The 27,913-nt window shown below is 45.6% G+C and overlaps 1 protein-coding gene and 1 pseudogene across 3 annotated transcripts in view; both read right to left on the bottom strand.

Moving 5' to 3' along the window:
- Positions 1-27,913, bottom strand: part of golga2 (golgin A2) — a 104,432-nt gene that overhangs the window by 57,642 nt on the left and 18,877 nt on the right. For 2 of the 3 annotated variants that reach the window (XM_072488706.1, XM_072488709.1), the window contains 8 exons: positions 27,164-27,322; positions 26,240-26,280; positions 25,793-25,856; positions 24,475-24,531; positions 18,760-18,840; positions 15,922-15,957; positions 14,309-14,371; positions 11,420-11,513 (listed from right to left, as the gene is read on the bottom strand). In XM_072488706.1, coding sequence (XP_072344807.1) covers positions 11,420-11,513; positions 14,309-14,371; positions 15,922-15,957; positions 18,760-18,840; positions 24,475-24,531; positions 25,793-25,856; positions 26,240-26,280; positions 27,164-27,322 — 595 coding nt within the window. The remainder of the gene's footprint in view (positions 1-11,419; positions 11,514-14,308; positions 14,372-15,921; positions 15,958-18,759; positions 18,841-24,474; positions 24,532-25,792; positions 25,857-26,239; positions 26,281-27,163; positions 27,323-27,913) is intronic. The other variant, XM_072488708.1, reaches the window with a different exon arrangement.
- On the bottom strand, positions 107-506 carry LOC140398848 (small ribosomal subunit protein eS26 pseudogene; annotated as a pseudogene).

Genomic DNA, 27,913 nt, shown 5'->3' with positions numbered 1-27,913 from the left:
CGATGGTGATGTCTGGGACATAGTGTGTACGACATGATCCATCAATGTGACTATGATCCATCAATGTGACGCTATCAGACTGTTTTCTTTTTGGTTTTTTTTAAAAAATGGTCCAACATTTTTATTATTTCAAACCAAATTATTGGACTCCCAATGTTTACATAGGCTTCGGAGGGGGTCCACGTGGGAGGTTGGCGCCTGGCCTGAAACGTGGTGGTGGAGTTCGATCCTTCCTGGCCTCTCGTGAACGATTTCTCACCACTTTGCTATGGTTAGCACAGCTGACAGTAATGCAATTTCACGTACAGCTTGGGCAACACATAAGCATCAAAGACACTGGCCTCTGAAATATCTCGAACTGCAGCAGCCTCCACAATGTTGCGGATGACAAATTTCTTAATCGCTTTGTCCTTGGGGACGCAGCGGGCACAGTTTGTGCATCAAATGGGCTGGACATGGCCACGGCCCTTCTTGGCACGTTGGTTATTCCTTCGCTTCTTAGTCATGTTCAGCATGCATCCCAAAGAGCGATATCAGACTGGCTTGACTAGTCGAAGTCCGCTCTCACCATTTTGGCACACGCCTCCAATGTTAGCAAAGAGGACTTTGCACGTTCAACAGGGCTGAGTTTGCCATTGTCGCTTCTGGTGTCTATGTTATTGCCAGGTGGTCAGTCCGGTTTCATTCCTGAGATTTATTAAGCAGTTGAGTGGCTTAGTCCATTTCAGAGGGCATTGAAGAGTCAACCACATCGCTGTGGACCTGGAGTCACATGTGGGCTAGACCAGATCAGGACAACAAACATTTGTGAGCCAGATGGGTTTTTACGACAATCGGCAATGGATTCATGGTCATTAAACTTTAATTCGGACTTCCGGGTGCGGCGATGACCAGCTGAGTCGCACGTTTCGGCAGCTCCCTGTGAAACGGACTTTTGGGCTCTTGATAGGAGCCCCAACGGCAATTTTAACGGCTGAAAACACCGTGCGGTAAACCAGAAGGGTGTTCCCCCTGGACACGGATGGAAAAAGGAGAGGAAAGTGGCCGGATTGCAGCGGATCCTTTGGAACAACGGCAAGGAAGGCAAGCAGAAACCAAGATGGCGTCGGAAGGTGGCAGTTTCATATGGGGCCCTGAACAACAAGAGTTTTTGAAACGCTGCGTGGAGGAGATAAAAAAGGAAATGAAGAAAGAGTTGTTGGCCCCGATATTACAGGCGATTGAAGGGCTGAAAGAGGAACAAAAGACCCAGGAGCAGGAGCTTCGGGTCGTGAAGGCGAAAGCAGCAGAGAATGAAAACGACATACAGGGCCTGGTGGTGAAGTCGGAGATACAGGAGGCACACCAGAAACGATCTGTGGAGAGGTTGGAGGCACTGGAAAATAACGCAAGGAGGAACAACTTGAGGATTCTTGGCCTTCCTGAAGGTGTGGAGGGGGCGGACGTCGGGGCATATGTGAGCACGATGCTGCACTCGTTACCGGGAGTGGAGGCCCCGACGGGTCCGTTGGAGGTGGAGGGAGCATACCGAGTTATGGTGCGAGGACCGAGAGCAGGAGAAGCTCCCAGAGCCATAGTGGTGAGATTTCTCCGTTTTAAGGATAGAGAAATGGTCCTTAGATGGGCGAAGAAAACTCGGTGTAGTAAATGGGAGAACGCAGTGATCCGCGTCTATCAAGATTGGAGTGCGGAGGTGGCGAGAAGGAGGGCGAGCTTTAATCGGGCCAAAGCGGTACTTCACAAAAAAAAGATAAAGTTTGGAATGCTGCAACCGGCAAGACTGTGGGTCACATATCAAGGGAGGCACCACTACTTTGAGACGGCGGATGAAGCGTGGACTTTTATTGTAGAAGAAAAATTGGAATGATTGGACTACGAAAATGAACGTTTGGACAAAGTGGTGGGACGAGTGGGGGGGGGGGGGGGCGGCGAAGAGGGATTGTATGATTAATCCTGCGGTATGGTAACTTTTCTTTCTCCCACAGGTGGTGATGGGGGAGGTGGGGAGGGAGAGGAGATGGGGCGTTGGCCATGGGAGGCGGGGCCGAGGGAGAGGCGCGGGCTTGGTTCCCGCGCTATGATAATTATGGCGGGAATAGAGAAGCAGGAAGGAGGGGGCGCCGCACGGGGCGAGCCGTGATCACGGGGGGAAGCCGAGGTCAGCCAGAGTTTGCTGACTTCTGGGAGCAACATGGGGGGAGTAATTACGCTAGCGGGGGGGGGGGGGGGAATTACTGGGTTGCTGCTGCTGGGGAAAGGGGGGAGTGGGTGCGGGAAAGGATGGGCGGGGGGGGCACCGTCTGGGAGAAATACAGCCGCGTGGGAACTGGGCGAGAAGCTGGAAAAAGATGATGGCTAACCGGCAAGGGGGGGGGTGGGAAGCCCCCCAACTCGGCTGATCACGTGGAACGTGAGGGGGCTTAACGGGCCGATAAAGAGGGCACGAGTACTCGCACACCTTAAGAAACTTAAAGCAGATGTGGTCATGTTACAGGAAACGCACCTGAAACTGATAGATCAGGTTAGGTTGCGCAAAGGATGGGTAGGGCAGGTGTTCCATTCGGGGCTGGATGCGAAAAACAGGGGGGGTGGCTATATTAGTGGGGAAGCGGGTAATGTTCGAGGCAAAGACTATAGTGGCGGATAACGGGGGCAGATACGTGATGGTGAGTGGCAAATTACAGGGAGAGATGGTGGTGTTGGTAAACGTGTATGCCCCGAATTGGGACGATGCCAATTTTATGAGGCGAATGCTAGGACGCATCCCAGACCTAGAGACCGGAAAGCTGATAATGGGGGGAGACTTTAACACGGTGTTGGAACCAAGGCTGGATAGGTCGAAGTCCAGGACTGGTAGGAGGCCGGCAGCAGCCAAGGTGCTTAAGGATTTTATGGAGCAGATGGGAGGGGTGGACCCGTGGAGATTCAGTCGACCTAGGAGTAAGGAGTTCTCGTTTTTCTCCTATGTCCATAAAGTCTATTCACGCATAGACTTTTTTGTGTTGGGTAGGGCATTGATCCCGAGGGTAGGGCATTGATCCCGAGGGTGAGGGGAACGGAATATACGGCTATAGCCATTTCGGATCATGCCCCACACTGGGTAGACTTGGAGATAGGGGAGGAAACAAGAGGGCGTCCACCCTGGAGAATGGATATGGGACTAATGGCGGATGAGGGGGTGTGCTTAAGGGTGAGGGGATGCATTGAAAAGTACTTGGAACTCAATGACAATGGGGAGGTTCAGGTGGGAGTGGTCTGGGAGGCGTTGAAGGCGGTGGTTAGGGGGGAGCTGATATCAATAAGGACACATAAAGGGAAGCAGGAGAGTAAGGAACGGGAGCGGTTGTTGCAAGAACTTTTGAGGGTGGACAGACAGTATGCGGAAGCACCGGAGGAGGGACTGTATAGGGAAAGGCAAAGGCTGCATGTGGAATTTGACTTGCTGACCACAGGCACTGCAGGGGCACAATGGAGGAAGGCGCAGGGTGTACAGTATGAATATGGAGAGAAGGCGAGCAGATTGCTGGCACACCAATTGAGGAAAAGGGGAGCAGCGAGGGAAATAGGGGGGGGTGAGAGACGAAGATGGAGAGACGGAGCGGGGAGCGGAGAGAGTGAATGAAGTGTTTTTATAAAACATTTTATAAAAAATTGTATGAAGCTCAACCCCCGGATGGGAGGGAGAGAATGATGGAGTTTTTGGATCGGCTGGAAATTCCCAAGGTGGAAGAGCAGGAAAGGATGGGATTGGGAGCACAGATCACGGTAGAAGAAGTGGTGAAAGGAATTAGGAACATGCAGACGGGAAAGGCCCCGGGACCGGACGGATTCCCAGTTGAATTTTACAGAAAATATTTGGACTTGCTCGCCCCGCTACTGACGAGGACCTTCAACGAGGCAAAGGAAAGGGGACAACTGCCCGCGACTATGTCAGAAGCAACGATATCGCTTCTTTTAAAGAAGGAAAAGGATCCGCTACAATGCGGGTCCTACAGACCAACCTCCCTCCTCAATGTAGATGCCAAGGTCTTGGCCAAGGTAATGGCAATGAGAATAGAGGAATGTGTCCCGGGGGTGGTTCATGAGGACCAAACTGGGTTTGTGAAGGGGAGACAGCTGAACACGAACATACGGAGGTTGTTAGGGGTAATGATGATGGCCCCACCAGAGGGTGAAACGGAGATAGTAGTGGCGATGGATGCCGAGAAAGCATTTGATAGAGTGGAGTGGGATTATCTGTGGGAGGTGTTGAGGAGATTTGGGTTCGGAGAGGGGTATGTTAGATGGGTGCAGCTGTTGTATAGGGCCCCAGTGGCGAGTGTGGTCACGAATGGACGGGGATCGGCATATTTTCGGCTCCATAGAGGGACAAGGCAGGGATGTCCTCTGTCCCCATTACTGTTTGCACTGGCGATTGAGCCCCTGGCGATAGCGCTGAGAGGTTCCAAGGGATGGAGGGGAATACTTAGGGGAGGAGAAGAACACCGGGTATCTTTATATGCGGATGATCTGCTACTCTATGTGGCGGATCCAGCGGAGGGGATGCCAGAAATAATGCGGATACTTGGGGAGTTTGGGGATTTTTCAGGGTATAAATTGAACATGGGAAAGAGTGAGCTGTTTGTGGTGCATCCAGGGGAGCAGAGTAGAGAAATAGAAGACCTACCGTTGAGGAAGGTAACAAGAGACTTTCGTTACCTGGGGATCCAGATAGCTAAGAATTGGGGCATTTTGCACAGGCTAAATTTGACGCGGTTGGTGGAACAGATGGAGGAAGATTTCAAGAGATGGGATATGGTAGCATTGTCAATGGCAGGGAGGGTGCAGGCAGTTAAGATGGTGGTCCTCCCGAGATTCCTTTTTGTGTTTCAGTGTCTCCCGGTGGTGATCACGAAGGCTTTTTTCAAAAGGATAGAAAAGAGTATCATGGGTTTTGTTTGGGCCGGGAAGACTCCGAGAGTGAGGAAGGGATTCTTACAGCGTAGTAGGGATAGGGGGGGGCTGGCACTACCGAGCCTAAGTGAGTATTATTGGGCCGCTAATATTTCAATGGTGAGTAAGTGGATGGGAGAGGAGGAAGGAGCGGCGTGGAAGAGATTAGAGAGGGCGTCCTGTAGGGGGACCAGCCTGCAGGCTATGGTGACAGCCCCATTGCCGTTCTCACCAAGGAACTATACCACGAGTCCGGTGGTGGTAGCTACACTGAAGATTTGGGGACAGTGGAGACGACATAGGGGAAAGACCGGAGCACTGGGGGGGTCCCCGATAAGAAACAACCATAGGTTTGCCCCGGGGGGAATATGGAATGTGGCAAAGAGCAGGTATAACGCAATTGAAAGATCTATTTGTGGATGGGAAGTTTGCGAGTCTGGGAGCGCTGACCGAGAAATATGGGTTGCCCCAAGGGAATGCATTCAGGTACATGCAATTGGAGGGCTTTTGCGAGGCAGCAGGTGAGGGAATTCCCGCAGCTCCCGACACAAGAGGTGCAGGACAGAGTCATCTCAAAGAAATGGGTGGGGGACGGTAAGGTGTCGGATATATATAGGGAAATGAGAGACGAAGGGGAGACTATGATGGACGAACTAAAAGGGAAATGGGAAGAAGAGCTAGGGGAGGAGATTGAGGAGGGGATGTGGGCAGATGCCCTAAACAGGGTAAACTCGTCGTCCTCGTGCGCCAGGCTAAGCCTGATTCAGTTTAAGGTATTACACAGGGCACATATGACTGGAACACGGCTCAGTAAATTTTTTGGGGTGGAGGATAGGTGTGCGAGGTGCTCGAGAAGCCCAGCGAATCATACCCATATGTTTTGGTCATGCCCGGCACTACAGGGGTTTTGGATGGGGGTGACAAAGGTGCTTTCGAAAGTAGTAGGAGTCCGGGTCGAACCAAGCTGGGGGTTGGCTATATTTGGGGTTGCACAAGAGCCGGGAGTGCAAGAGGCGAAAGAGGCCGATGTTTTGGCCTTTGCGTCCCTAGTAGCCCGGCGCAGAATATTGCTAATGTGGAAAGAAGCCAAGCCCCCGGGGGTGGAGACCTGGATAAATGATATGGCGGGGTTCATAAAGTTAGAGCGGATTAAGTTCGTCCTAAGGGGGTCGGCTCAAGGGTTTACTCGGCGGTGGCAACCGTTCGTCGAATATCTTGCGGAAAGATAGATAGGGGAGAACAAAGAAGGCAGCAGCAGCGGCCCAGGACTTTGAGGGGGGGGGGGGGGGGGTGGCCTGAGACAAGGCAGTTGCCAATTAGGGCTAGTTTTTATTTTTTGTTATTTAATATTTATTTATTTGTTGTTGTTTTTGTTTAAATTTAAAAAAGGTCATTATTATCTGTATTGTTAAAATGTTGTGTAAAGGATGCACAATGTACTGTGTTGGTTGACCAAAAACTTTCAATAAAATATTATTTTTTAAAAAAAAATTAAACTTTAATTCCATTTTTAAAATTGGGTCTCTGCATTACCAGACCAGTGTTGCTAACTTTTGCCTTAGTTTAATTGCTCTGTTTTATCACCTTTGCTCTCGAGTCGCTAGGTATCTTTATGATACTGCCACGCGGTTCAAGTCCGAGTAATGATCAATAATCCAATACACCGCTTAGTAAGATTTAAATCAAAGCACATTTATTATACACAGTAATCACTACTCATGTACAAATTCTACATCTAAGCTACTTCTACAGCTAACAGGCCAATACCTAACTTGGAACTGGCCCACCAGGTCAGGGAAACAAATGGCCTTTCGTTCGGATTCTGAGCCTGCGGGATTCGAAGTTGGTACAGATTGGTAGCTCGGAGCGCCTATCGCGTAGCGAGCGTTGAACTGAGATTACAGTTTTTGAGCGGCTGTTGAAGAGTTACGAGAGCTGGAAGAGAGAGCGCCTTGAGCTTGGGGCTCAATTCTTATCGTCCCCAGGGGCTTCCCGCCTTTCGGGGCGGACCCTGTACCTGGTCCCAAGTGATTGGACTTTGTCCCAATTGCTTGGTTCGATTTCTCCAATGCTGGAGCGGTTCCCTGATCGATGGGCGGTCTTGAGGTGGTCGTTCACCTCCTTTGTGTGGGCTTCTGCTGGCGCCAAAGAGTCTGGTTTTGCTTTGTGTGTCTAAATGTTGCTCATTGTTCCCGGGGTTTGCTCGTTAGTATGCAGATGGCTGGTGTTTTGTTATGCTGATGGTTGCTGGTATCGATCTTGCCTGGCCTGTCCAGAGGTAAATACAGTCAACCTGCAGCTGCTCGTTTTTGTCCTGTTGGCTGACTTTCCCATCAGCCTTTGCCGTTCACCATTTTAAAATCGGGAGTTGGCCATTTTAAGTGGCTACACCAGCAACAATGCCACTATAGAATCACCTCTGCAAATGAAGGTACTCAAAATACCACTTTGCAGCTTTTACTTCAACACAAAGGGGGTCCAAGATAAATTAAACAAACTAACAGACAAATGATACTTCAAATAAAAAAGGTAAACTTCACTTTATACAGTGGATACAACAAAGATACACCTTATACAACCACAAGGACCCACATCATTCCCAGCAGACATGTAGCACCAGATGCAGTTCCAAAGTTCTTTCACTCAGCTTCCAGTCTGCCTGATCTCTCAGTTTCCTATTCAACTGATTCGGCTCGCGAGTCATATTCATCCGCAGCTGAATTTCATCACATGTCGCTGGAGACAGCGGTCACCCGAAAGGCACAGTCCTGCAGAAACTCCTTACTCAAGTTCACAACAGTCTTCCGGCACAGTCCCAGGGACTCCCTTTAATAAACCTCAGCAAGCGGTTTTGTCACCTCCAGCAAAACTGAAAGTGTAGATGCAGAATTATCCAATTCAAATTCTGCTCTCACCCCCACCTTTTGCCCTTTTTAAACTGTTTCTCACACACACAGTTCCTCGTGAAGGAGTCTTCCCTGTTCTCCCCTCTGCTGCAGTTCTTCGTCTGGCCACACGATGTTTGATCGCAACTTCTTTCCAGTTGGTTATTCATGAAGGCCCCGCGTTCTCAGCCATGCCGCTCACCTGAGGCGTGGTGACCCTCGGGTTAAATCACCACCTGTCAGCTCTTCCCCCTCAAAAAGGGAAAGCAGCCGCTGGTCACTGGGACGACGGTGACTTTACCTTACCTTTACCTAGCTGGTACTGCTTTCAGGTCAAGGGTTGCCAGGTCATATGAACCAATATCTTAAAAAAACATTTTTTCCAACATTCTTGGAATTACAATTTCCACAGGCATTTTAAAGAAATTACAAATTTTCCTTGTTCTCAGGTCAAAGGTTGCCACACTGTCTATCCCAGTCTGACTAGGCAACAAGACAACCCAAGCAGGCTGATGCATTGACCACAGATCCAAAGTGTATGGAAAATATATACAATTTTGAATTTTAACAGATTAAAGACTTGCATTTAAATCAAGCACGTTTAACAATCCCAGAATATCCCAAACCTTTACAGTCAATGAAGTACTTTTTGAAGTGTAGCTGCTTTTCACCCAAGAAACCTGACACCCAATTTGTGCACAGCAAGATCCTTCAAACAGCGTAGTGACAAATGGACAAATCATCTGTTTTGGGGAGGTTGGTTGATGGATAAATATTATTCTCCATAGGGCCTTTACTTTGGTGCTGCTCTCAAGCATCACCTCCTCTCTCCAATATCGGCTACAAGGTGGTAACAAAAGGCAGCACAGAAATCTCGAGATCTTGCAATAACAACAGATTTAATAGAGGTGGATATTGGCATTGTAGAAGCACGAGAGAAGTGTCAAGCTGTTAGCAGTGTGACAAAATGCATATTAATGAGTTTGCAGAATGAAGGATCCAGTGCATTTTGGTGGGAGGAATAAGGAGGCCACGTCATGCTTGAATATTAATAGCACAAACAGCGAAGAGCTAGATACACAAATCACCAAAATAGCAGCACAAGTTAATAGAACCATTAAAAAGTACAGGGGTTCATTTCGAGAAGGATACAGTTGAATAGTAGGGGATTAAACAAAAATTGCAAAGAACATAGTGTACAATTCCAGTCTCCATTTTATAAACAGCACTGGCCCATTTAAGAGGAAGCTAGATGAGAGAGAAAGAGAGAGAGAGAGAGATAAAAATGAGAAAAGAGGAGAGAGAGAGAGAGAGAGAGAGAGAGAGAGCGCAAGAGAGCAATGAGAGAGAAAAGAAAGAGAGAGAGAAAAGAGAGAGTGAGAGAAAAGAGAAAAATGAGAAAAGAGAGAGAGAAAAGAGAGAGAGAAGAGAGAAGAGAGAAAAGAGGGGGGGGGGGGGAGAGAGAAAAAATGGGAGCGAGAGAGAGAGAGAGAAGGATATGTTAATAGGGTTAGGAGGATGGAGGCACACCCAGGGGCATAAACACCAGCACAGGCCAGTTATCCCATTTCTGTGCTAATAATCCAATGCAAATCTAAGTAAAATGCTTGGGCCCACAGGAAGAAGGCAGCCATATTTCCTGGCTGCCAGCCATCTAGATGAGCAACCCACAGTAGTGAGAGTGTAGTGATATTATGTTCACTCACCGGTTGCATACACCGGTCTATCCACATGAGACATACAGCAGATTTTTAGCGTTTGTTTCTTTGATATCTTCACTCACGCTTGCTTTCCCTTTGGGAAATAGTGGGCAAGTGTTGGAAGGAGTAACAGGGCTGATTATCAACCTATAGAAAAATATCATGAACACACCTTCCATGACCATCAAGTCCTAGAGTGGGACTTCAACCCAGAGCTCTGGCTCAAAGGCAGGGACACCACCACTGTACCCTAAGACAGGTCTTTGCAGCTGAGAGTCTCAACTTAAGTGCAGTTTTGTTCAATTCCACAAACCAGAAGTCACCTTCTACATCCATTAGCTATATCTTTTTATTAAAACAGTAAAAAATATATACAAGGCCAAACGGTACAAACACTTATTTTGTGTTGGAGAAAAAGGGTACCCTCCCCTCAGTACCAAGGGGTGGATACTCTGATTATTAAAACCGTTCACAACAAAGAACAAAGACAAAGAACAAAGAAATGTACAGCACAGGAACAGGCCCTTCGGCCCTCCAAGCCCGTGCCGACCATACTGCCCGACTAAACTACAATCTTCTACACTTCCTGGGTCCGTATCCTTCTATTCCCATCCTATTCATATATTTGTCAAGATGCCCCTTAAATGTCCCTATCGTCCCTGCCTCCACTACCACCTCCGGTAGTGAGTTCCAGGCACCCACTACCCTCTGTGTAAAAAACTTGCCTCGTACATCTACTCTAAACTTTGCCCCTCTCACCTTAAACCTATGCCCCCTAGTAATTGACCCCTCTACCCTGGGGAAGAGACAGAGAGAGGGAGACAGAGAGAGGGAGACAGAGAGAGGGAGACAGAGAGAGGGAGACAGAGAGAGGGAGACAGAGAGAGGGAGACAGAGAGAGGGAGACAGAGAGAGGGAGACAGAGAGAGGGAGACAGAGAGAGGGAGACAGAGAGAGGGAGACAGAGAGAGGGAGACAGAGAGAGGGAGACAGAGAGAGGGAGACAGAGAGAGGGAGACAGAGAGAGGGAGACAGAGAGAGGGAGACAGAGAGAGGGAGACAGAGAGAGGGAGACAGAGAGAGGGAGACAGAGAGAGGGAGACAGAGAGAGGGAGACAGAGAGAGGGAGACAGAGAGAGGGAGACAGAGAGAGGGAGACAGAGAGAGTCGGGGTGTTGGTGGAGGGGGGCCCAATAGTACACTGCCTGAACTATCTATGGAGGCAGTAAAACAAAAGAATCTTCAATTATGATGTGCCAGATTATGGGAGTCCCCCAGATGCTAACTTGCCCATTAAGTGTCCAAAAGGTTAGGTGGGGTTACTGGGATAGGGTGGAGCCGTGGGCTTAAGTAGAGTACTCTTTCCAAGGGTCGTAGCAGACTCGATGGGCCAAATGGTCTCCATCTGCACTGTTAATTCTATGATTCTGTGAACAGATGGCTATGTGTTTCCACCAGCTGATTTTTATATATGCATTACAACAGGACACACCCTCATTTCAGGTTGCCATGCATATCAGGACTTTGAAAACTAGTTCTGCCAGAATAGTTTGTTCTGGCACTGCCTTACACGGATGTTCGCTTTTGTAAAATCATTGTCCTTTCAACAATACCCCACAAACCCTGCAAGTGACACATAAAAGTACAGCATTTTAAATTTGGACGTCCCAATTTGACAGAAACATGTTGAAACCTCCACATGTCACCCAGATATGTGTAGACAGGGATTCTGTGGGTGGGGAAGGGGCAAAACAAAAAGAGGCAAATTATACCAATATGGACTGTTTTTGTTGAAAAAAAGTGTTTAAAAGCACCTAGTTACAGGGAGCAGTTGTTTCTCAAGAGCAAGATTGGTTAGCAGCAGCAAATGGGCCATTTGGTAGTTAATTCAAAAGGCTTTACCTGCTTTACTCCGCACTATTTGCTTTGCATGGGCCAGCGCTAACTGGAGTTCCGATTTCTCAGATACCAAAATCTCAATCGTGTCTACGTGAAGCTGTGAATCATATTAAATTATTTAGACTTCATGATCCAACTGGAGAATCGACAGAACACAACAATCATTGGTTTAAAAACTTGCCAAGAACAATATTCTGGACCAAAGGTCACGGTCAAAGTACAAGTTACTCCCACCAAACGCAAACATATCTGCAGGTTGCACTGAACATCTGGCAAATGGTATTCATTTTCTAAAAATGAGACGAGATTAAACCAGGTAACAAAGAACAAAGAAAAGTACAGCACAGGAACAGGCCCTGCGGCCCTCCAAGCCCGTGCCGACCATGCTGCCCGACTAAACTACAATGTTCTACACGTCCTGGCTCCGTATCCCTCTATTCATGTATTTGTCAAGAGGCCCCTTAAATGTCACTATCGCCCTGCTTCCACCACCTCCTCTGGTAGCGAGTTCCAGGCACCCACTACCCTCTGTGTAAAAAAACTTGCCTCGTACATCTACTCTAAACCTTGCCCCTCTCACAAGGAGGAAACCCACGCAGACACCGGGGGGGGGGGGGGGGGGGGGGGTGGGTGGTGAATGTGCAGACTCCGCACAGACAGTGACCTAAGCCGGGAGTCGAACCTGGGACCCAGGAGCTGTGAAGCAACAGTGCTACCCACTGTTCTACCGTGCTGCGGATCAGGGGTTATGGGGAGAAGGCAGGAGACTGGGGATGAGAAAAATATCAGCCATGATTGAATGGCAGAGCAGACTCGATAGACTGAGTGGCCTAATTCAATGTGACCCAGGCTATACACACACCCTTCTCCAGACTCAACATCCACCAATTCCTTCTCTTTGGTGAATACTGATGCAAAGTATTCATTTAGTACCTCGCCCATTTCCTCTGGCTCCACACATAGATTCCCTTGCCTATCCTTCAGTGGGCCAACCCTTTCCCTGGCTACCTTCTTGCTTTTTATGTACGTGTAAAAAGCCGTGGGATTTTCCTTAACCCTATTTGCCAATGACTTTTCGTGACCTCTTCTAGCCCTCCTGACTCCTTGCTTAAGTTCCTTCCTACTTTCCTTATATTCCACGCAGGCTTCGTCTATTCCCAGCCTTTTAGCCCTGACAAGTGCCTCCTTTTTCTTTTTGATGAGGCCTACAATATCTCTCGTTTTCCAAGGTTCCCGAAAATTGCCGTATTTATCCTTCTTCCTCACAGGAACATGCCGGTCCTGAATTCCTTTCAACTGACACTTGAAAGCCTCCCACATGTCAGATGTTGATTTGCCCTCAAACATCCGCCCCCAATCTATGTTCTTCAGTTCCCGCTTAATATTGTTATAATTAGCCTTCCCCCAATTTAGCACATTCACCCTAGGACCACTCTTATCCTTGTCCACCAGCACTTTAAAACTTACTGAATTGTGGTCACTGTTCCCGAAATGCTCCCCTACTGAAACTTCTACAACCTGGCTCGGCTCATTCCGCAATACCAGGTCCAGTACCGCCCCTTCCCTAGTTGGACTGTCTACATATTGTTTTAAGAAGCCCTCCTGGATGCTCCTTACAAACTCTGCCCCGTCTAAGCCCCTGGCACTAAGTGAGTCCCAGTCAATATTGGGGAAGTTGAAGTCTCCCATCACCACAACCCTGTTGTTTTTACTCTTTTCCAAAATCTGTCTACCTATCTGCTCCTCTATCTCCCGCTGGCTGTTGGGAGGCCTGCAGTAAACCCCCAACATTGTGACTGCACCCTTCTTATTCCTGATCTCTACCCATATAACCTCACTGCCCTCTGAGGTGTCCTCCCGTAGTACAGCTGTGATATCCTCCCTCACCAGTAGCGCAACTCCGCCTCCCCTTTTACATCCCCCTCTATCCCGCCTGAAACATCTAAATCCTGGAACGTTTAGCTGCCAATCCTGCCCTTCCCTCAACCAGGTCTCTGTAATGGTCTTTGCAGATATCAAGCTTGATAAACTTCAAAATGCATACAAGAGAGCTGAAAGTGTTGGCAAAGATACAGCTAATTGTCTATTTTCCCCCAACTGGTTAGAATATCCAACACAAGCATATTACTAAGGAAATAAAAGTGCATCTTTGACAAGCAGGGTCACCACTTAATAAGCAGCTTTTAAAATTCTGGTTGAAAGCGCCCCAATTTCTCAGATGATTAAAACAATGACGAGCAGAATCCTGCATATTAAGAAATCTCTCAGGTTTTACAGCTAGTCTGTGTGGCTGAATTGATCAACCATAACTGGGCTGGCAATTGGCACTACAAGTCGGCACCTCACTGTGGGGCCAACAGTGTAAGGAGAGGTAGAATCAATGTGGTCGGGATTCCCGATTTCAATGCAGGAAAGAATAAAAAGAATCAATGAACTTGCAACATCCCAAATGGCATTACAGTCAAGAAATTACATGTGGCAGCTAATTTGCAGAGCAAGGTCCCACCCGCAGCAATGGCCAGAAATTGTTTTTTTAAGTTATGCTGATCAAGAAATAAGTATTGGGGAGAACAGCAGAGAACTCCCCCGCTATTATTCGAATAGCGCCAAGGGATCTGTTATGAGCATCTGAAGGGTAGACGGGGTCTCAGTTTAATGTCCCATCTGAAAGACAGCAACAAAGTGCCAGCTAAACTACTGTTTTCAACTCTCCGGAGCAGGATTCAGGTTCACAGCCTTGTGACTCCGATCGAGGCGGTTACCACAGAGACAAAACTGTCACTGGAGGTTCCACAGAACATTAACTTAATAAGAAATTAAGGTCTAAATAAGAGGAGATGGGGAGGAGGGGGAAATGGAGGAAAACCCGACTGCCCAAGAAGCTCTGCTTACTTTTAGCTGTTCCTTCATTGATTCACACTTTTGGTTGGACTTCTGCTCAGAAGCTTGTTTTTCCTGTGGAAAGGCAGGGATGCACAAAGAGTATGAGCACGGTGCAAAATATATTTTTCTTCAACCTCCCAGCTCAAATTGAAATTTACTCTCAAGTGGAACCAACTTGCAAAAAAGACCCACAGAAATGAAACTCAAATAAGCATTGAAATTACAAGACCCTTTTATTGAAGGCCACTCTGTCTTGCTGCTGCTCCCCGTAGCTGTTTCAACTTGGGAGCCTTTTCCTCTGCTCTGTACTTCAACTTCACTGAGCAGGACCATGCTCAGATTAGTGTTCTTGTTCCTTGACTTGATGGTCTTCCTGGGCCTTTTTTGCCTGGTTTCTGGGACATTTTCCTGTTCTTTTGGGAAATGCGCTTTCTGCAATTGCCTTTCGGGTCCAGCTCCCCCGGCATCCGCTTCCATCTGAACTAAAACTGCTTTTGGTTTCTCCTCGTGTCTGTGTAGGTCTCCAGTTTCTAGGCAACTGCCTAGTTCTTCTACTTTTTTTTTTTAAGAGTAACTTCCCTAAACCACTCCCCTCTTGATAATAAATCCACCCACATCTAGGATCATTGAACCTCATTTTTAAAAATGCAAGTATACAAACAAACCCACAGACATGCAGGCAACCAAAACCCAGATTCCCCCTTTCCTTTCTTTTTTATATTTCCAATCAAGGGGCAATTTGGCGTGGCCAATCCACCTGCACATGTTTGGGTTGCTGGGGAGACACGGGGAGAATATGCAAACCCCACACGGACAGTGATCCGGGGCCGGGATCGAACCCGGGTCCACGGCGCCGTGAGGCAGCAATGCTAACCATTGCACCACCGTACGGCCCCCGATTCCCCCTTTCTTAACACAGACACAGAACTATAAATTAAGCTTAAAGCTAACAGTGCAGACTTCAGCCTAAAGGCACACACGTGTACTTTCCAGAAGAGGCCACTGGATGGTAGTCAGGAGCCGGCAGCGAGAAAGAAAAAAGTGAAGCGGCCCAGTATGCGCAGCAAACTATCAAGGTAATACAAACCTTTCCCATATTTCTTACCAGACACACCCCACCCACCCACCCTCCAGCCAACCCCACCATTTCAAATCTCAGCAGAGGGACTCGACTTTAACAATCCCCCAAACTGATTCATTCACTATATGCTCCAAACGTTAGAATTAATCACCACGCTCACAACAGAAAAGTTTCTCATTGCAGCACTGTGTGCTGCTATTGTGGAGAACTTGAACCGTGAACTTGCTCTATGGGCTGTGGAAAAGACATTCAGTTTACAACAATTGCCTCTGCAGGGGCATGACCACCAACCGCAAAGTTGATGATTAAAACTAATGCTGGGATAAAGCAGAGATCAGCAAAAAGACACGCGAGTCATTTTACAAGACGGCACGGTGAAGAAGGAAATTTACCCGAATAATCCCAATAGCAAATAAAAGACACTTGAAAAAGCCTGGAAACAAGTCCCCTTTCAACCCCACTGACTGGAAATAGAATCAATTACAGCAGAATGGGGCAAAATGCAAGGACACCATGGACAGAAAGAAAAGTGCTGTTTTACCTTCTCGAGCTGATTTTTAAACTGAATGTGTTTTTCCTGTAAGGCAGAAAGAGATGAAAGCTACTGTGAAATATTAAAACACAAATCGGTTGCTTCTTTACTCCTGTATTCCAATAAAATAAGCGACAAAACGCAGCAATTACAAACACATACTACTACATCAAAACATACTTTTAATGTTGCGCGCATACAAAACCCGCACAAAGTCACTAATGAATAATTGCTTTCAATTAATTTTTGAATTACCGAGCTGCAGAAATAGGCAAAATAGATAGGCACTCTTCAACGCAAAGCAAATTTCAATGCTATTAGAGACAAAGACACAGGCAGCAACCTAATTGCTGTTATCAACCTGGGTGAATTCTCAGCTTCTGATTTGGTTATTCATAAATCTGTGTAGCTATAACAGGCAGCGTTACAAAGTTTGGGGTGCAGGGAAGAGCACAGCCATCTACTTTCACATACTAGCAGATCTCCCACGCTACTGCTCACAATGAGATGGAAGATTCTCAGTTTTCCTTAAAAAAAGTGATGGTGTCATAATCCTTCTTGGAAGCATCATCTAACACCTGTCATTTTCCCCGTATCATTGTACCTAGTGTAAAACTGGTTTATCTACTCATCACCAGGCGTAAACTGAGCACAGCCAAGTGTTACTCTGGTCTGTTCTCCTCGGCCAAACCCACAGGCTAATACCAGATCACCCTTGGGGGTGGGGTGGGGGGGGCTAAAATAACACCAGCTCCTCTTTTGCAGTGGCCAACCACCTCCTCCAACCTCTCAAAACTAAACCCAAACGCCAAATTCCACGAGTTTACGAATTCCTTTGGCATCAGGATACAGACCATCCATGTAGATGCAGGTGGGTTTCTGTTCCTGGCTGGGAATTAGTCTACAGTTGGAGCGATCATGCAATATTTTGACAGTCATGCACATGCACAAAGAAAAGGCAAAACCTTCCATGCAGCTTTCTGTGGTCTGAAAATCCAAAGGCACAGAAGTTGATCAGTCTGCATAACAAACCAAGTGCTGGGCTCCATTTTCCAAATGGTAGTTTAATTCCAAATCAACCTTAGATTATAAGATATGAAATAAGAGTCCCTCGCAGCAAGTGCCATGCTGGCAACGTAGTTTAACGTTGCAAACGTAGGGCTGTGTTCACTCGGATTTAAAATAATTTGGCATACTCTTGCATTTGGCGTTCTGCATTTCAAAGAATCTCACTCCCTACACACTACGAAAGTCAACCGCAGCTCAATAGCTCTTCTTGCCTCCAGGGCAGATGGTTAGAGATTCAAGCTGACAATTTATTGTGGTATTGTCTAAGACACAGTCTTTTGAAAGGGACATTAAACGGAGGCCCATCTGCCCCATCAGGGAGACATTAAAACCCATTGGCACCATTTCAACAGCAGCGTTATCGCCAGTGGGAGCTTCCCGTGCATAAAGTGGTTGCTAGGTTTCCTATATTGAGCCTCACATCTCAATACTCACTCCCACACCCAAGTAACAGTCCAGCTGCAAGGGGTTTTATTTTTCAGTATCTTAATGATACCCTCACACTTGCAGGATCCAGGAAGTGGAGTGGACAGGGATATTGAAATACCGTGCTACTTGGCAAGCTTTCACTGGTCCCAAGGAAAGTCTTATGATGCTAGCTGCTATTTGGACTAAGCACAAGTGCTGTTGTCCACATTAACACTGTCCTGTTGAAATTATGCATTTTTCCATACATTATAAAAATCGATCGAGCAGTTTGTCCAAATATATAGAGAATAAGCTGGTTGTTCAGTAACTAGTACTCAACAGGCTGTTACTGATTGCACTGCAACACTCGGTGCAGCAAAAGCTTGCCAAGTAGCATGATATTTCAATTCGGTTATAGTGTGTTTCAAATGGGGTTTTAACAATTTGTTTTAAAAAATTGTGGAGAACTACTGCAGGGGAAAAAAACTTGGGCCTTTTGCACGATTTTATTATATTAGTCTCTTGAGTTTTATTGTTTCACATCCTGAACAGGGACCCAAGGACCCGTGTTTGCAGCACTCCTCTCTCCCACAGGGGGAAAGAAAATGCTAGAGATGGGGAAAAGCAGAAAAACAGAAGAGGGCTAACGCAGCAAACAAAACAAGGGGTCGTTTCACTGGGCGGCACAATAGCACAGTGGTTAGCATTGTCGCTTCACAGCTCCAGGGTCCCAGATTCGATTCCCGGCTTGGGCCACTGTCTGTGCGGAGTCTCCCGACTTAGGTCACTGTGCGGAGTCTGCACATTCTCCTCGTGTCTGCGTGGGTTTCCTCCGGGAGCTCCAGTTTCCTCCCACAGTCCAAAGACGTGCAGGTTAGGTGGATTGGTCATGCTAAACTGCCCTTAAGTGTCCAAAGCGGTTGGATGGGATTGCTGGGTTATGGGTATGGGGCAGAGTTATGGGCTTAAGTGGGGTGCTCTTTCCAAGGGCCGGTGAAGGCTCGATGGGCCGAATGGCCTCCTACTGCACTGTAAATTCTATGTCTATGTCTAACAGTACACATAGTAGACTAGGTGCAACTGCTGGACTTCTAGTGGTAACCCTAGTTGTGCTGCACTTATTCTTTTAAGAGTACAATTATTAGCAAGGACATGTAGGCATATCAGACACAAATACCTCACTCAAGCCCCCCTTCCAAGACCGTTTGGAATATGGAGCAAATATGAAACACAAGAAATCTTTATAATGCTTTCCAGCCTGAACATATCGAGTCTGATGATGACTGATCAACATCTTTATCAGGCGCCTAACTTAGTTAAGCGGAGAAGCAGAGGCCCCCAGATCATACATCAAACTCCACATTCCCTTACCAATTCTTCTAGCTTTGCACTTTGTTCTCTATTTGTCAAATTGCTGGAGTCAAGTGCAACAGTCAGCTCTTGGTTTCGTGTCTGTGTGCACATGCAGAATCAGAGAGAATAAAGTGGAGGGACAAAAATGAAAGAAAAGTTAAATTAATAAAAGTGAAGTTATTGTGGTTTTTACCAACGCATGCTTAAAAATTAAATGAAACTGCATCAGTCCTTCCACGGAATCTTTTTGCTTTTACAATGCACTCCAATCTTTACCAAAATGATCGCTGGCTTACTCTTAATTCACTGTGGTGGCTCGAATCAATACCAGGTGGATGGTAGTAATGAAGAACAAAGTACTTATCGGTAACTAACAAGGGTAACGTATGGGCATAGAATCCTCTAACGGGTGTTAACACTGGCTCCCGGATTCACCCTGACCAGAAACCCCACTCCCAGCACTGATCCCTCATTGGTCAGAATTCACATGATTGGCTCTGTCATATGGACAGTGAGGGCACATCCCTTAAAAGGAGCCACACTACCTGATCCCTCCCCCATTATGTCCCTCAATTAACACATGCACAAACAGGCTACAAAACAATAATTACAAGACTGAGGAGTACAAGAGAAGAGTCTCTAAACAGACCATAAGAGCGTTAACCAATCAGGAGATTTCCTGGGTCTCGTAGACCGTCTCAATCCCCCAACTTGCTCCTCAAATTCAGGAAGTGACAAAATGAAAAGAAAATCGCTTATTGTCACAAGTAAGCTTCAAATGAAGCGACTGTGAAAAGCCCCTAGTCGCCACATTCCGGCACCTGTTCAGGGAGGCTGGTACGGGAATTGAACTGTGTTGCTGGCCTGCCTTGGTCTGTGTTAAAAGCCAGCAATTTAGCCCTGTGCTAAACCAGCCCCAATGTGACGATGTTGTCACTCTTCACAGAACTTCCCTGGGAATCAACCAACCCTGCAGCTTGTTCCTGGATCAACGATGTGGCCTCAGAGACCTCTGGATCCCCTTTAATCTGGCTCTACCACAGGAGCACTTGGCCAATTTATTTTGGCACCGACTACGGTCATGTTCATGGGATTGTGGCTGAACTTACTCTCTGCGTGTTGACCTGGCTGTGCAACTTGCAGCCATACCGCCCCACAACTGGTTCACCTCACCCTCCTGCACGCTTTGAAGTTCTGGCACATCGAAGCACAGCACACTCAGTCGCCTGGGCATTCTCAATCGCCCTGTCCAGGATAACCTTTGTTTCAGCCAGCAGCTTTTTTTGTACACTCCTTGTTAATACCACATACTAAACAATTGTGCAATGCTTGGCCATTTGCCAGAATCTGGGGACGAAGGCCGAGAGAGTCTTTTCTAGGTCCCTGACAGCCAAATTGAACTTGTATTGCTGCAGTAGGATTGTGGATCTGGGGTTGAAATGCTCCTTGAACAGCTTCACTAATTGGTCAAATGATTGTGTTAGGATCCACCTAGGACGTCAAATTCCTTCTAAAGGTTGTAGGCCCACAAAATTGTTACTGGGATAACTTTGTTTCTCCTCCCCCATTATTTCATTTACCGAAAAAGTACAGTGGCTCCAGTCTTTGGCCCCCTGATCAAATGGGTCTAATTTCCCAATCATGGACATTTTTCATTCACTGTTCTCCGGTACCGCTGTCACGGAGTGTGTTCGTCTTGGAGGCTTTCCCCTCACCCCTCGAGTTCATCAACTACGGGATTGTGATCAATCCAGTTTACACTTGTCAACGTGGTGGCTCGAGGCAACACGAGGTAGATGGGAGTAATGAAGAACAACGTGTTTATTGGAAACTAACAAGGGTAACAGGTACAGCATCTCTAATATAGGTGTTAGCACTCTAGCTCTCGGGTTTACTCTGGCCAAAAACCCCATTCCCCGGCACCCACCCTGATCCCTTCTTGGTTGGGGTTCATGAGTTCCCACATGATAGGCCCCGAGGAAACACCTGAACTGTTACTTTGTTTTTAAATTTATAGGGTTACACATTCAGTCTCCTCTTCGATGTACAACCCCTGCTCCTCTTAGGTCAGAGCCATTTTTTGGTGTGATTCAAATTAAGTCATTTCAATAAAGATGGGTTTTGAATTATTTCAATTTGCATTAACAGAATTCAAACTCGCCAAACACAAATTATTGAGAACCTGCTACTAAGGCTGAGCGCTGCTTGCAATTCTCAGATTTCTCCATTTTGATTAGGGAGTTAGAAAGGACACAGAAAGGCTAATATTAAACACTAGACTGTGGTGCCTTTGGCACTGCCAGAGTTGAGGGGGATTTACATTGGATTCCACCCAACTATGGCATGGGAGACGGTGTGCTTTCCTGGTGATTATGAGCCTGCGTGGGTGGGAGGGAAAGTACCGTTTGGTCATGCTGGTTCTGGCTTTATCCTGTCCATCATCCCTGGGTTTCTTTGGGGGTGGGGGGGGTTAGGAGTATCTAATCCTGTTTAATGATTGTATCGAGCTGATTGTGATGTGGTTCTCCTGTTCCATTCTGCACTTGTGTGTATTAAAGCAGTTGTCTTCTTCCCATTCGCCGGGATTTGTTATTTTGTAACTTTGTTGGTTTTTTCTCCTAAATGAAAACCTTCAATAAATATACTTTTTTTTTTTAAAAACCACTAAACTGGTGCAAGACATTATTGTAGAATAACATGGCTATCAATTGCAGCACAATAGCTCATCGATGACAACAAAAAGTTTTAAGATCACAGCTGAATAATTTGGAAAAGCAGACGTGGATATTTAGTTTGTGTCTATGGCTGTTGGTGAACAGTTAGTCTAACATTCATTTTTGATTTAGCACAGTGCGGCCATCAGACTCTTCAGAATAAACGGTCACTGAAGTCACTGGGCAGACAGAAAAAAAGTTAGCGTGTCAACCAGTTCTTCTTCATCCAAATTCAACACTTGCTGCAATCTTTTACCTGGTGGTGGCAAATGCATTAAAAATCAACATCTGGACAGATCAGTGCAGTGACATTAATCAACCACTGGAATAAAAATATTCCAGTATTTACTGTCAGGACAGCTCTTGATTTCATCAAGTTACCTTCAAAGATGTGTCAGCTCTATATTCTTTTCACAATTTCTACATTTTTGGGCTTAATCCAGAACAGGCACTCAATGCAGCTGCTGCTTACACGTGCTGCATTTTGAGAAGACAGATGGAGAGGCCAAAAATAACGAGATGGTGAAATATTTCAGAATCAATAGATATTCACTTTTGAAATGCTGGATGTGTAAAAAGAGTCAATGCTGAACTTTATGAGCACTGGTTGGCATCCAGTGGCATTCCTCACCACAGAAAAAAAAAAAAATAGGACATCTAACTTTGTTTCTTGTTGTGTTCTGGATCCCTCCTGGGCTAGTTTATGAAACATGTTCTATTTGTTCAGTCCAAATATCCAGTAGGTTTGTCCAGCTCTCGTACAATTGTTCAATGCTGACAAAACTTGAGTGATAATAACAAAAGGATCGCCTTTTTAAAACAAAGGCTTGCAAGTTCTTATACTGCATCATTAAACTGAAATCTTTGAACTCCAAAATCAGCATCAGCCACCAAAATTTCCAGGATGCTACTGACATAACTGGGAAAGAAAAATGTAATCTAGAGTAATCAGGAATGGAGAAGTCTTTATAAATTTGAAGGAAATAATTGATGATCATTTTTGAATGCAATGAATAGGCAAAGGGATATTACCCCAAGTCCTGCATTAATAGAAATACTGGACTCTTCTATTCCACTTGGTGTGGGAGTAAGATTCTTCCTAACTCAAAAACCGGCAAAGAAAATAAGAGGGGATGAGCAGGAAACAAGGGGAAACTTCTGGACTGCAGTATGAACTTTATAGCTTTTAATAAACTCAGAATATAAACAGTTTGTTAGATTAATCGGAACACGAAGAAATTAATTCAATAAGTAACTTTCCACAAACCTACAATAAGAAACTAGTCAATACCAAACTATTCAGTGACACATGAAGCATGCAAAAAATATAAAAAGCAAGCACAGGCATCGAAACAGTGCCAATGATGCAAGAATCCAGGAGTGCATACTTTTAATCCTGGCCGACCAGATACAGTTTCATTCACTTTTTAGTTAGCCACAAGCCATAATCATGTACAGATCACATTTTTCAATTACAATCACACCAACTAAAATTTACACAACTGATGCAGAGGCAGTACGAAGCGAGGACTCACTCGCCATCTTGCCACTACAAAATATGACCAATTACTGGTGCAGCAACTTGTGTTCTGTGACAAAAATAGTGACAGCTTGCAAGTGCTGCAGTTCAAACCCGGAGAAAAATCTAACACCGGCACCCGGCATCATCTCCCGGCTCAAATTATGCAAAACTGGTGAAAAATGTCCTTGTTCACAGACTCCCTGTCCACAGAGCAAAAATCTCGCAGCACCACGGATTTATTTTTTTAAGCCACATAAAAGTAAAACACTGCAGGGGCTGGAGATCTGGAATAAAGAAGTGCTGGAAAAACTCAGCATGTCTGACAGCTTCTGCGGAGGGAGAAACAGTTCACAGCGAGTCCAAAATGACTCTTCCTTGGAATTCAATCATTCCGAAGAAGTCAAGTTGCACTTGAAATGTTAACTGTTTCGCCCTCCAGATACTGCCCGACGTGAGGCTATTGAACACTCCAATTTTCTTTCTAAAACTGGCTACCCCAATCGCTTAGTGACTGCATACGGGAGTCTAAACCACAGTGACGAGAAATATGTTGGTTCAATCTCAGTCAATGTGGCTATCCCGGTCAAAGTTTCAATTCATTTAAAATGGTGCTGTTAGCGATCAGCTCCTCAGAACTTTTTTTAACCTAGAGCTTTGATTTGATTTATTGTCACATGTATAAGTATACAGTGAAAAGTATTGTTTCTTGCATGCTGTACAAACAATGCATACCGTACATAGGGAAGGAAGGAGATACTGCAGAATATAATGTGACAGTTATAGCAAGGTGTAGAGAAAAGATCAACTTAATAGGAGGTAGGTCCATTCAAAAGTCTGTTGGCAGTAGGGAAGAAGCTGTTCTTGAGTCGATTGATATGCGACCTCAAACTTTGGTATCTTTTGCCTGACGGAAGAAGGTGGAAGAGAGTAGTCCGGGGTGTAGGGGGTCCTTAATTATGCTGGCTGCCTTTCAGAGACAGCGGGAATTATAGATAGAGTCAATGGATGGGAGGCTGGTTTGCGTGATGGACTGGGCTACATTCACAACTTTTTGTAGTTTCCTGCGGTCTTGGGCAGAGCAGGCTCCATACCAAGCTGTGATGCAACCAGAAAGAATGCTTTCAATGGTGCATCTGTAGAAGTTGGTGAGGGTCGTAGCTGACATGCCAAATTTCCGTAGTCTAGTGAAACTGACACGAGTGGCTAATCTGCAGCAAGACTAAGCTACTTTCCATCAGAATAATCGCGTTTCTAACGATCAGCTTTTGCATAGAATGCATCTGTATTTAGAGAATCTCTAGAATCAAACAAAGAGTCCGAGAAAATATTAAATGTCCCTGAGAATCTACACTGCTGTGTTAAATATGCTACCAAATAGGAATAAAATGCAATAAATGTAATTCGAAAGTTCATTTTAAATATATATCCATATAAAAAATATATATTCAGACGTTAAAAATTGCGGCTCAACATTTGAATCTTCGCATACCACCTTACCTCCAGTTCATTCTGGCTCAAAGTACAAGCTGCACTTTCACCATTCATGAAGGTCGTCTAGTGAGGAAATAAACAAAAAGTTAAACTCATACACTACTACAACAGCTTAAATTAACATTATAAAACATCTCAAGGTGCATTATGAAACAAAATCTGACACTGAGCCACATAAGGATACATGTGGCCAGGCGATCAGAAGTTTGGTTAAAGATTTAAGAATCACCGGAGTGAGAGAGAGAGAGAACACATGCGGGCGGGCGGGAGGGGGGGGGGGCGGCAGAGAGAGAAAGAGAGGACCTGCGCGCGCACGCTGGGGGGGCAGCGGCAGAGAGAGCGCATGCCCAAGAGAACTGCAAGGTGACAATCTATTCAAGGGGTTCAGAGGTACCATGTCAAAGTGAAGCTCAAGTACTTTAGTGACTTGAACCACCAAATAAATTATTTCGGTCCTTTCCGACTTTTGTTTTTAAATGTTTAGTTCTGATGTCTACCAATGCTGGAAATCTGAAATGAAACCAAACATTTTGAAAATCCTGTTAGATCCATTGTGAAAACTTTTCATGCTGTGCAGGTCCAATATTCTCAATTTTATTTCATATGGACAGCAGGAGCTAAATCGATATTGACCGCAGGAATGTATACTGCATCATCATTCAATATGGAACTTAATCAGCTTCCACACAATATGCAAACATTGACAGCATCGACAGGGCAATGGGCAGGTTACATAAATAATTGAAGTATTGCTCAGTCCTAAGCAGCCATTTTTCACCAATTGACGACTCCAGTGAGTGTTTCCGTAAGTTTAGGAGTCATGAAGAAGAAACCAATGCTACATGTCTGGATTTCAAAACTGTGAGGAAGCAGGAAGGGGAACAGTGTGAAGGACAGAGAAAATTCACAAGCAGCAGCTAATTGTAGTTTAGGTGAGGCGAGGAGATGGTGAGGGGAGTCAAAGTGTGCAAAACAGAAATGCCAACATCATTTGGGAGAGGAAGGTTAGAATCGAGAGACAGGAAGGGGTTACCCATCAGACAAGCCCTTTTCTTGTACTTGGCCCAGGAATTCGAAGCAAAACCAGACTGGAGGTTTAATTGTCTCCATCCTGTCAAGGTTCTTGATTTTAGGCACACCTCTGGGGGGACAAGGTGGCAAAAGAGATATTCAGTGACCACACCTACTGATCGGCATGCAGTATATGCACCCTTAAGTACAGGACTCAACAACATTTGCAAAGAACAATAAAAGGAGAAAAAGTATCCTTTCATTTTGAAGCAAAAAAAAAAAGTACTGCTCACGATTCAGCAAACAGCCTTACCTGAGTCACCAGGCCATTTAATTGAGTAGACAACTGTCGAAGGCTCTCTGTGGAGGAGACTCCTCTGTAGAAGGCAACAAAATAGAACTGTTTTTAAAAAAAAAAACTAGCCCCAAGCTCTGCCAGTTTAGTGATTTTATTCCGAGTTGTGAGCTACAGTAGTCCTGGGTTTGATGCCCATTAGCTGGTCTAAGCTGATCAACAGTCTCTGCAGTCCCTTAAGAGACAAAAAAAGACTGGAAAAAGAAAAAAAGTCAGAGAATTCCCAATGCCCACTGAAAGAAACCTTAAGGACTCAGCCTTACTGCGGGGGCCCACTATGCATTACTGAAAGTCTAGTGAAAAGAACACCGTCGTTGTACAGTTGAGAATATTTTGCAATTGGATTGCCTCGTGACAACCGTAGGGGAGACTGACTGACGAGTGAACGCCCATGTGTGCTCCTACCTGCTTTCTTCAGATTGGCTTTCATCTGTTGCCAGGCTCATCTAGAGGCAACAAAAAAATAAATAAAAAATGATTTAGACCGCCAAAGAAAAATTTCACACCACGAGCCTGCTTAAAACAATTTTGCGAATTGATGATTTTAGCAACTAGGCTGTTGGATCAAGACAGACAAGCTGAGTGAGGGGGGACAAAAAAGGGCTGTAGAGAATTACATGTCATTCAGAGTTATCTAAAGCAGCTGCAAACACAATGGACACTGCTCACGTTTCACTTCTCGGCTAATAAAACCTTGTCTTTTAATTAAAATGTGCAAGAAAAGTGCACAGTACATGGTATTGGGGCTGGATTAGCACAGTGGGATAAACAGCTGGCTTGTAAAGCAGAACAAGGCCAGCAGCGCGGGTTCAATTCCCGTACCGGCCTCCCCGAACGGGCGCCGGTATGTGGTGGCTAGGGGCTTTTCACAGGAACTTCACTGAAGCCTACTTGTGACAATAAGCAATTATTATTGCATTGACAGGATTCAGATGTTGAATGGTTCAATGCCGTCTCTAAAGCCACACCAGATGTGTGCCACAATAGCATTAAGATGACTGCGTATCTGAACAGAAGGAAGGAAGATGGGATTGGGATTTGCTGCTTCTATTAAACGAGCAGATTTCTCAAAAGCCACCTGTTAATCAACACCATTACACACGCAGATCTCATTTTAATTAATTCCCAAGAACATGTGTATATTTACACATTGATGCCCTGAAAAGTGGAATTAACTCCACCATGTCGCATGCACTTTAACAAAACAAAACAAAAACAAAAACAAAAAAAAAAAAAAAAAAAAAAAAAAAAAATCGACACCACGCAGCAGAACGACAAGACAGAAAAGTGACCATGTTGATTTATTGACAAAATACCCAAAGCACAGACCTGGGAGAGGGGCTCACTCTGCATTGTGTGATCAACGTGCTGAGTTATGGTCATTGTATTTGGCAAGCTGCTGTTGGAAGTGGTGTGGAAATGAGCAGACATGGCATTCTCAATCCGCTGTCCTCTTAAAAGACTGTCAACATCGTTTTCCAGGGAAGCCTGCCAGAAAACACAGTGGATGTTGGTAATTTGCTGAATTAGAAACTACAGGAAACCCCATCTCTTACCGCTCCGAGCAAAATTATTTTCAATTTCAGCACAGTGAATATTCTTGTAATTGGGGCAGGGTTTTCTATGTTCCTCTCATTTCATAAAGCTACCATAAACTGAGGCATTGGTGCGTCTTACTGGGCGAATCCATGGATTTTCATTTAAACTGTGCCCCTGCCCCCCCCCCCCCCCCCCCCCCCCCCGATCAGTCCACTTTCACGTCTTGCAAGAAAAACGTTCTGGTAGAACGTAAAAGGAAAGGCAACCATTGCACCACATCAGACTTTTGCAGCACTGTAAAGTGTGGCTTTATATTCATGCCAAGCATCATGATTGGGGCCTTTCAGTCTTATAATAAATCCAGGTCATTCATTTTTCACATTCGTAACTGGAGCTAGTTATGGGGTGTCGCAAATCAAAGATTACACCAATTAAAAGCAGCATTCAACCACTTAAAATATATATAAAGTGACAAGAAAATAGGCCATTACTGGCTCCAGGGTATTGTGACCTCGTAATGATACATTCAACTGGCACAGT

Source organism: Scyliorhinus torazame, chromosome 22 (genome assembly GCF_047496885.1).
Source record: "Scyliorhinus torazame isolate Kashiwa2021f chromosome 22, sScyTor2.1, whole genome shotgun sequence".
Classification (NCBI taxonomy): domain Eukaryota; kingdom Metazoa; phylum Chordata; class Chondrichthyes; order Carcharhiniformes; family Scyliorhinidae; genus Scyliorhinus; species Scyliorhinus torazame.
Note: the sequence above shows the minus strand (reverse complement) of the source record. Positions and strands in the feature narration are given on the sequence as shown.